Genomic DNA, 11,066 nt, shown 5'->3' with positions numbered 1-11,066 from the left:
TCCCGAGGGAGCTGAGGGTCTATTATCGGTTCGACACGGGCGTAGATAAGTCTCTCGAGTATCTTGAAGGGGATACAGAGCAGAGAGATGGGGCGTTAGCTCTTCGGATCCCCTGGGGGCTTCTTTGGCTTTGGGACTGCAACCACTAGGGCTCTTCTCCAGATTCTTGGGACGCGCAGGTGACGCAAGCAGCAGGAAAGGAAGTCTTTTAACCAGGACCTCATAGAGGGGGCAGCTTGGAGTATTAGTTCTGGGCATAGGTGGTCAAGGACCGGAGATTTGCCTGGCTTTAGGTGCTGGAGGGAGGAGGCAAATTCTTCTTGGGTAAATTCACCAGAGATGTTGCCCTCGACAGGTGTTGGGACCTTCCAGAGGTCTGTCATTTCCTTGAGGACGGACTTGTCTGATTCACGGTCTTTCGTTCTGTGCACTCCATTTTTCACAAGTTGTGAGGCGATGGCATTTGCTGAAATGGGGCATTGGCGACGAGAGGCACGTGATCTGCCAGTGAGGTTGTTGAGTGTACTCCATGCTGTGCGGCTGGAGTGCGTGAAGTCGATTGAGTCTATGGCTTCTGTCCAGCGCTTCTTACTCTTTGAATCCAATCTTGCCAACAGGGCTGTTGCTGAGTTGGTGGTGGCGGTGCCTTGGGGGGAACGGAGAAATTCGCGGTAGAGCCTGTCGCACTCCACATTCCAGCAAGGTGTGTAGTTTTGTCGTCGATCTCGCGGGATGGAGTCTTTTGCCGTAGATATGATTGCATCACAGAAGTCCTGGTAGGCTTCATCCACTTTGATGGTGTGTTGGGATGGGAGGTACTGCGTAGCTTCGTTTGTGAGGAAGCTGTAGTATTCCCAATCGGCCTTTCTGAAGTTCCATCGCTTGACAGGCTTGCTCGGAATAGGTGTGGCAAGCAAGGGGGCGTGATTAGCGAGGGTCGGTGTTGAGACCTTGGGAACTTCTCTAGCACACGTCTGTCCGGCTGGCGATCATCGGGGTCATCACATGCGAAAGCCAGGTCTGGGTTCGTGTCAGTGTTCCAACGACCGGACTGGAGGCTCGGTGCGCCCTTAGGATCGTATAAGTTGTTGCAAGGTTGTTGTTGGTTGCCCAAGCGGCCAGACTATCTCCGTCGTTGTTGATGGAGTTGTAGCCCCAGTCAGTGTGGTGGCAGTTAAAATCGCCAGCATAGAGGCTGGGGTGGGGGAACACTGGGATGGCTGTTGATGTTATCCGCGAAGGTGGGGGCTTGTAGACATTGACGATATTGTAGCCTGCTACATCTACACAAAGCCACTCGATCTCCGATTGAGCTTGGGATTGGTCAACCAAGGACCAGCTCAGCCGGTCGTGGACAAATCTGGCGAGGCCGTGTTTCCTGCTGCAGGTTGCGCCTGCGAGTGTGAAGTTGGTTATTACCAACTTATCCACAGATGTACAGTGAGTGTTATAATATATTGTTTTACGTTATTTCTACGTACTTTGTTTCTGTATTGCTCCTTGTTCTAATGATTACTTCGTTGGCGTGTTTTGTCCTTCTGGCTGTTCTCTATTTTGTGTTGCTTGTTGTTGTGAGCTACCTGCCTTCATTTTTAGTATGTTTTGAGTTGGGGTGGCCGCATTCTAAGTTGGTTAAAACTTTATGAATAAAATCATCTTTAGTTTCATGACAATTTGACAACAGTAAACCTTACACATTTTCAACTAAAAATCGCAAAGGATGGAGAGGTTGTTAAAACCTCAGCGATTAGACATTGAGCCTGGCAATGTACAAGCGGCCAGAGAATTTAGACACTGGCGACAAGTCTTTGAGAACTATATTCAGGAGCACTTACAACAGGGACCTGCCGAAAACAAAGCAGGCGAAGCCAACCGTTTAAGACTTAAATTAAAAGCATTGATCAGCATGATTTCGCCCCAAGTTTTTGAATACATTGATGAGTGCGAGACTTATGTAGGAGCCATGCAGCTTTTGGAACAAATTTATTTTAAGGAACCAAACGAAATATATGCGCGACATGTGCTGGCATCTGCAAAGCAGCACTCAGATCAAACCTTACATAAGTTTCGGCACCATTTAGAAAATTTAGCAAAGAACTGCAATTTTAAAGCTGTGTCTGCAGCAGAACATAAGAATATTATGCTGAGAGACGCATTTATCAATGGAATATTTTCGCGGAATATCAGGCAGCGTCTTTTGGAGAATAAAACTTTGGATTTTGAGTCGGCTTTCAACCAAGCGTTATCGTTAACTGAAGCAGAAAGAGAAGCCGAAGGTTTTGAAGTTTACGACAGCCACAAAGCTGATTTCTCTGAAAAGGACGTGTTAGCGTCAGCCTCTAAGAGTGACATAAACGTTAGTGACAACAACGAAAAATCCGACAATCTATCAGCCACTTATACTCAACATCAATGCTACTTCTGTGGGAGTAAGCGTTCTCATAACCGCAAGAACTGTGTAGCGCGTTCATCAGTTTGTTTTAAGTGCAAGAAGAAAGGACATTGGGCAATAGTCTGTCGAAAGAACGGGAACAGCTCTGGCCATCAAGCAAATAACACGGCGGCAGCATCGATTGATATTCAATGTCCAGCGACCAGTACCGGTACGCCCTCTCAAGGTAATGTCTGTTCAGCAAAAACTGTGAACAATGACTTGAAACAGTGAACAATTTTTATAAACATTGCTGGTCATGAACTGTCCGCTCTAATTGACACCGGAAGTTCTAAGAGTTTTATCAACGAACGATCAGTTAAAGACTTAAACCTCAAAGTTTTTCCGGCAAGGCTCGAAGTGACGATGGCTCAAATGTCAGCCAAAAGTCGAGTTCTCGGTAAATGTGTAGTAAATCTTAACATTCTTGATCGCACGTATAACAACGTTGAGCTTTATATTCTAAAGAACTTATGCTCTGATATAATTCTTTGGTTTAGATTTTCAAAGCAAGCATAAGCGTTTAGTTTTTGAATTGGTTGGTCCTGAAAATGACCTCATCATTTCACATAATATGTCTGGGACATGTGCCGTAGCCGCCGCCCAAGTAGAGTGTCTATCATTATTTTCAAGTGTGAAAGATAATTGCAAACCCGTAGCGACTAAATCTCGGAGGTAGCCTACAGTCACAATGACTTAAAATTTATCGATTCAGAAGTTAACAATTGGCTTGCTGAAGGTATCGTTCAGCCGAGTAATTCGCCATGGCGTGCTCAAGTAGTCGTAGTAACAAATCCTGAGTCTGGACGTAAAAGACTTTGCGTCGATTACTCGCAAACAATTAATCTATTTAATTAACTCGACGCTTACCCCATCCCCCGCATCGAGGACATCGTGAACAGTCTTGCACATAGTACAATAGTTTTGCGACTTATGATCTTAAATCAGCGTACCACCAGATTCCTTTGCTTGACCAAGATAAACCTTATACGGCCTTTCAAGCTGGTGGAAGATTATTTGAATTTAATCGCATCCCATTTGATGTTCAAAATGGTGGCCCAGTATTCCAACGCATAATGGACAACGTTGTTGCTTCGGACAAACTCGAAAACACGTACGTGTACTTTGACAACGTCATCATTGGCGGTCGTAATTCTGAAGAACTAGAGAAGACCGCTGCAAAATTTCTACAATCCATGAAACGACGTAATATGACGCTCAATAATAACAAAACCGTCTATGGTGTGGAGAACATTAACATCCTGGGTTACTGCGTAGGAAATAGACAAATTAAGCCCGATCCTGAGCGTTTAAAAGCTCTTTGGGATTTAACACCACCCACTTCTAAAAAATCGCTACAGAGAACAATTGGGTTGTTTGCCTATTACGCTAAGTGGGTTCCGGGCTTCTCTGACAAAATACAAAGGCTAAAGGGAGTTGATGCCTTTCCTTTAAGCACGTTACAAATAAGCGACTTTCAATCCCTCAAAGAAGCTATTGCTAATGCATCCCTTCAAGCAATTGATGAGAACTCACCGTTTACCGTAGAATGTGACGCATCAGATGTAGCAATATCGGCTACTCTAAATCAAAGTGGGCGACCGGTAGTATTTATGTCTCGGTCATTACAAGGGAGCGAGCTACACTACCCTGCCATGGAAAAGGAGGCTACGAGTATTATTAAAGCCGTAAGAAAATGGTCCCATTTTCTGATTCGAAGGCATTTTACATTAATTACAGACCAAAAATCAGTAGCTTTCATGTTTGACAGCAAGAAGCGGACCAAAGTCAAAAACAATAAAGTGCTATGTTGGCGCCTCGAACTGGCATCCTTTTCTTATACTATCCGTTACCGTCCCGGCAAAGACAATACAGCACCCGACGCTTTATCGAGAGCATTTTACGCAACGGTACCGGCTCGAAACATTAAATGTTTGATGGATATTCATAAAGAATTGTGTTGCCCGGGTTTAACTCGTTTGTTGCATTATGTGCGTTCGAAAAATTTGCCTTACTCGACAACTGATGTTAAAAGAATATGTGAATCATGCAATGTATGCGCTGAAGTTAAGCCACGTTTCTTTAAACCCGTCCAGAAATTAGATTAGAACACCGGACGATCAGTCTCAACGCACATTATTTGGTGGTGTTTAAAAACCCTAGAGACAACTCTCAGATACTTCATTTGGCAAAGCTAGCTTATCCGAGGCAAACGGGTGTTCTTCAAGAAGCTTTCGCAGACGCAACATCTAAGCCTTTCGGTGATTAACTGTTGGATTTTAAACAAAGCACTCTGGAAAAATTTCGATTGTGCACTGACATCTTTCCAGGAGAAACCAATTTTGTATACATCCCATTCCTTGATGATGACTGCCCGTTTACAACGACACATCGACACACTCAAACTTCTTTCCAAGGCAAATCCTAATGTTGCTAAAGGGGTTATAAAGTCAGCAGATAACGAATTGATTAAGTGTGTTTGTGATTGCTGCTACAACGTGTTGAAGGGCAACGTCCCAATCTCTTCAAAGCAAAAGGCAAATCTGCTTAAATACAAGAAACCTTTGCGTGAGCTGGCCAAAAAGAAGACCAGTCTTACTACAAAACGACAGATTATTCAACACGGAGGCTTTCTGGGAGCTCTCCTATCCGCCGTTGTTCCTGCGATCGCTGGGTTGATCGGCACTTTGGCTTCAAAATAACAAGATGAAGAGTGTCAAAAAGATGAGCCTTGTAGAACCACGCCTTCTAGAATCGATGCGAGAAAAGAACATGCAAAAACCTCCTTTGCTGAACGCGATGAGTGAGTTGGACTCCAAAATGAATGACATTCTTTCTCGTTCTGATCTGACCACGAGTGAAAAAGTGAAACTCTACGATCAAATCTTGCAGCAGTACATTGTTTATCGTGAAAAATATGTCAACACTCCAACCAAGATTGTTCTTGAAGAGAAAGGACATTTTACTGAGGATGACATATTGGCAGGAGTTGCAAAAACCTACCTCGGAAAAAGTCGTGGTCTTGTGGACGTTATCAAAAACAATTCTTCTCTCGGTTGGAACAAATCAGGCGAACTCACGATTCATGGACAGGCGATTCCTAACTCTAATATAAAACATTTGATTTCGGCTGTCGTTCATAAATCCAAAAACTTTCAACCGACCGGTTTGAAAGAGTTTCAAGAAGAGTTGGGTGAAACTCGCGCTTTTCCTAGTCTCAAAAAGAAGATAACATGGCGCCAGCACGATTAATTTTACTTTGACGCCGGGAATCCTGGAAGCTTCGGTGGAGAGGAAAGGCTACATAGGGTGATCAAGAAACCTGTAAAATCGTGGCTCGGCTCTCAAGATGCTTACACACTCCATAAACCGATTCGCATACGCTTTCCATGTCGTCGTGTGGTGATCGGTGGCATCGCAGAACAATTTCAAACAGATTTGATCACGACATCTACAAGGTAGAAGCGATTCTAGGGAGGAGAAAAAAGAATCGAAAGAATCAGATCCTTGTAAAGTGGCTCGGTTACCCGGACAAGTTCAATTGCTGGATTGACGAAGCGAGTGTTGTACGTTATGGCTAAGTGGAAAATGTGTGGAAAAAACGTTCCCAGAAGTGAAATAGTCTATTTTTTCAAATGGTTGTCATTTTGATTGTGATATCATTCAGTCTCTACAATCTAAGTTTAGAAGAGGACACGCACAAACTTTGGATCGTGTTGCTTTCCAATTGTTTAGGGTTGGTTATGCCCCAACCCAAAATAAAATATCCAAAGAAAAATGTTTTACCTAACCCTGCCGAGTAACAGTTTCATGAGATTTTTCCCCTCCAACACCTTGACGGATTATGTGGTCAGACCACAGTCTCTATATTACTAGTCTGGAAGGCTAACGAAAAAGGCAGTTGTCGTCGCTCGTGAAACAGCGCTCCTAGTGGTGGTAGGGTACATTATGAAAGCAAAGCACCAAAGGTATGCAAATGCAGGCATATTGTCTACTATCAATGGTGAAATTGTGAAAGAGATTGTGGTTGCAGACTTGTTTTTAACTAATGTAGAATGTTTAGGATGTTAGTTACAGTATTTATCTAGAAAAATTCGTTTGGATTACTTTTCTGAGGCTTGGGTTAGCATGACTACAAGTAGTTAAAAGATGATGTAAGTTCAAATTATAAGGAATTGAATTTTGGCTTCTTCAGCAGAAGACCAAAACATAGGTTGTTGAAAGGCTGGTTAGTTGATAAACTTTTCTGCCAGGAATATTAGGCACTGGTTAGTTTAAAGGAAGGCACTTGTTGCCAATGGAAATTGACCTAGACTGAAGATTAAACAGTAGGCTACTTTTGTCTATTCAAAGTCTATAAATATATATGTACACTGTACAGGTTATTTATACTGAAAAATTTTTAAAAGATATTAATTACATTATGTAAATCTAGATAAGGCTATACTAGACATGTGCAAATTATGATGCACTGGTCAAATCTATATATACTTGTCACAATCAACAATTTTGCTGTTCATTAAGAATATGTGAATTACAGTAAAAAAATTTCCCATTCCTGTGGCTAGTTTTCTAGGTTAGGCCTGTCGCGGTACTCCCCTCCATGGAACCCAAATAATAATGTGTTTTGTGCATCACTGGGGAGACAAGCTCGTAGTAGCACGTGATTGGTCCTCTCTTCCACAGTTCTGGAATGTGACGTTAGATTTAGTGAGAGCGCAGTGTTTGTTTCTTCGTTATGAGAGATGCGTTCCTCTCTTGTAAGAAGCCATTTTTTATTTCTGAAACTTAAAAAAGAAAGTTAGTTCGTTTTGGACGTCTGCTTAACGGTCGCTTATTACAGTCAAGCACTGGATATATGTTTAAATGCATAATCGATTTATTTCGGATCTTGTATCAAAGTAATGATTATATATTGGAGATACAACCCTCAACCTTTGGATGTACAGTAACGTGGAATAAACTACTGGACGCAGTGAACAGTGAATACGGTAATAAGTAGGCTACACAGTTATTGTTATACAGTTACACGGTCGCGTCGCCGAAGCGACTTCCATCACAGTTGCTTCGTAGACCGTGTGGCGCTTAGCAAAGGGCTAAGCTGGTGACCCCAACCCATCCATAAGCGGAAAGGCGACATTGGTGACCCCGACGTGATTGGATTTGGAACGTTGCAACAATTTTTTTATGTAACTTAACTTGGCCTAATTCAACCAACATGGACTTTATTGTTATTGTAGTGTCACTTTTGGCTATTGTGACGTCATTTTTAACTACCTTACTGTATTTCGTAGTACGTAGCATTAATACTAAGGCAAATAATAACGCCACAGAGGCTTTTCACACTGCTGCACAAAATATTATGAACTTGTCGGCAAACGTACCAGTATCAAAAAAACTTAAATTACCTGTGTTTACTCATAGCAATGTGCAATTATGGTTATCATTGTGTGAATCTGCGTTCATGCAGCACCCTGACATGAGCTCACGTGATAAGTTCGATTGCATCGTACAAAAATTTGATCCTAAGCAATTGGCTGATATGACAGAAATTTTGGATAATTGTGTACATTGTGATTTACCGTATGAAAATTTTAAAACTTTGATCACTGCCGAGAATATGAAGTCTTCTACGGAGAGACTTCACGAGTTCTTACATGGTAACAAAGATCGAGGCCTTAAGCCGACCGAGCTCTTAAAGCGTTTACGTCAGTTAGTTGCTATAAACGGTCGTGTTCCTGAGAATTTTTTTCCTCTCCTTCGCATAGTTTTTCTTGACCGTCTTCCTCCTGGAGTGCGACAACTTTTAACCATCTGTAAGGGTGACGATCTTCAAACGCTCGCCGAACGAGCAGATGACATCATTGCTGCGGGAGAGCCATCTAATTCTGCTCCCACGCAAGATACCAATAAACAGCCAGAAATTAACTTCCACTTGGAGAACCGCATTTCTTCACTCGCGGACCGCCTGGAGGAGCTCCAAACCTCCATTACTGCTTCTTCTGACTCTCGTTCATGTACAACCTCGATGTCTACACTGAGCTCGCCTGCGAATTTTAGCCGCTCGGAGCCGAGTACCTCTACTCCGAAAATTACGGACTCCACCGACTTCAAACCCAAACCGAGGTCCAATGACTCAAGGCGTGTTTTATGCTATTACCACCTCACATATGGTAATAAGGCACATCGCTGTGAAAAACCTTGCTCTTGGGTCCCAAGAGGCAAGCCAAAAAACGAATAACGCCGAGGGATGGACGAGTGGGCAGCCTCGGCTCCGCAGGACCTACGACACATTCCGCTCTTTTCATGATTCTTGACACTCTTAGTGACATTAACTTTTGTGTTGATACAGGATCGACCTTTTCGTTGTTGCCGCGTTGTTATACCGACGTTTCCAAACCGCAATCCAGTCTACGCGCAGCTAATCACACTGCGGTTAACATTTTTGGCGAAAGACCATTGACTTTGTCGCTTGGTTTTGACCGCACATTTGAGTGGACGTTCCGCGTTGCAGACGTAGATTTTCCCATTCTTGGATTGGATTTCTTACGCCATTTTTGTTTAACACCTGACGTTGTTAACGGCCGTCTCCTACAGACGACCCCAGCCGATCCCTGTGTATCGAGTACTGACTTTGCTCCTGATACGGATTTGTCTACTTCACCTACTGATGCTTCTGAAGTTCAACTCTATTCTGATGCCTGTTCACCTTCTGCGAGCACGGCACAGATTCCTGCCGAACTAGCTTTCCTAGAGGAAGAGTTTCCTTCTGTTTTTGAGCTGGAGAACTTCAACCGTCCAGTTCGCCACACAACGGAACACTATATTCCTACCAATGGTCCACCTGTGTGCCAACGGGTACGACGACTATCTCCAGAAAAGCTGGAGGGTCTCCGCAAGGAACTGCAGACGCTCCTTGACTTGGACATTATAGAACCGGCGAACTCTCCATACGGTACACCAGTACACCTTGTACCCAAGCCAAATGGGCGGTACAGAATCACGGGTGATTTCCGCTTGCTCAACAAACAAACCACGAAAGACTCCTACCGCATACCCTATCTTCACGACTTTGTAGACCACCTCTCTGGATCCAATATCTTCTCCAGCTTGGATCTCGTGAAGAGCTACCACCAGATACCCATAGCAAAACAGGATCGTCACAAGACGACCCTTGTGACTCCAATGGGGAGTTACAACTTCAAACGTACAGCTATGGGTCTCTCGGGTGCCGCACAGACGTTTCAGCGCTTCATGGATGAAGTGCTGCGGGGTCTTCCCTATGTCTATTGTTACATTGACGACGTCCTCGTCCATTCTCGAGACTTAGAGGAGCACAAACGCCACCTATCTCAGGTGTTCAAACGTCTTGACCACTACGGTCTCATCCTCAACAAGGAAAAATGTTCCTTTGCGGTACCCGAACTGAAGTTCCTAGGACACCAGCTCGACTCGAGCGGCATACGGCCGCTTCCTGGCAAAGTCTCAGCTATCCTGAACTTTCCTCTACCCACCACCGTAAGACAATTACGATGTTTCCTGGGTATGCTCAACTTCTACCGCATGTTCATACCACGCTGTGCGGAAATCCTTCAACCTCTGTACACTTCCTTACCGCCTGGTAAGTCGTCAAAGAAACCTCTGATCTGGACTGACATCATGAAGCATGCTTTTGAGACTGCGAAACAGAGCCTCGCGAAAGTCACGTTACTCTCTCACCCCGTTCATGGTGCTCCCATCCAATTAGTCACAGACGCGTCAGATACTGCCGCTGGCGCTGTTGTTCAACAACTCATCGATGGCGAAGCCAAGCCGCTCATGTTTTTTTCTCGTTTCTTTAATACAGCTCAACAGAAGTATAGTGTCTTTGACAGGGAGCTTACAGCCATGTACCTCGCCGTCCGACATTTCTCCTACTTCCTTGAGTCACGTGATTTCACAATCTTTACAGATCACCGTCCGCTAGCTGCAGCTTTCAGCGCAACGATGGCGAAAGCCACAGCACGACAGTTACGTTACTTGGCCTACGTCAGTGAGTTCTCCACTGATGTTCGCTACTTAAAGGGTAGTGAAAACGTGGTCGCAGACTGTCTCAGTCGCGCTGCAGTCAATGCCATTTATGAAGATGGTATCAACTTCGACTTTTGTGACCTGGCCATTGCTCAACACGATGACACCTCCTTAGCTGACTTTCGTATGAGTCCTACCTCTCTTACGTTGGAAAAACGACTCCTACCTGAACACGGCATCTCCATCGAGGGGGATACCTCAACTGGACGCTTTAGAGTCCTGTTGCCGACGACGTATCGCCAAACAGTTTTTGACAAACTGCACAACCTCAACCACGGAGGAATCAAATCAACACAACGCCTTATTGCTCAACGCTACGTTTGGCCTGACATGAAGGCTGACATTAAAGCTTTGGTTACGACATGTGTCTCTTGTTAACGCGCCAAAATTCAACGGCACGTCTCGGCGCCTCTAACTCATTTTCCTACTCCTGACAAACGTTTTGCGAATGTCCATGTTGATATCGTTGGAGAACTACCTGAGTCCAGCGGAAATTCGTATCTCCTCACCGTTATTGACCGCCACACGCGTTGGGTCGAAGCCCTACCGTTGACCAGCATTACTG

The 11,066-nt window shown here is 44.2% G+C and overlaps 1 protein-coding gene across 1 annotated transcript; it reads left to right on the top strand.

Annotated features, from left to right (window-relative positions):
- The first annotated feature begins 1,720 nt into the window (after positions 1-1,720).
- Positions 1,721-5,133, top strand: LOC145769171 (uncharacterized). Its single transcript, XM_082580762.1, has 3 exons — positions 1,721-2,618; positions 3,380-4,119; positions 4,762-5,133. The coding sequence occupies exons 1-3, from the start codon at positions 1,721-1,723 to the stop codon at positions 5,131-5,133; spliced, it is 2,010 nt and encodes a 669-aa protein (XP_082436888.1).
- Positions 5,134-11,066: the final 5,933 nt, after the last annotated feature.

This window comes from Aplidium turbinatum, chromosome 4 (assembly GCF_918807975.1).
Source record: "Aplidium turbinatum chromosome 4, kaAplTurb1.1, whole genome shotgun sequence".
In the NCBI taxonomy this organism is placed as follows: domain Eukaryota; kingdom Metazoa; phylum Chordata; class Ascidiacea; order Aplousobranchia; family Polyclinidae; genus Aplidium; species Aplidium turbinatum.
This window is presented reverse-complemented; position numbering and strand designations above follow the sequence as displayed.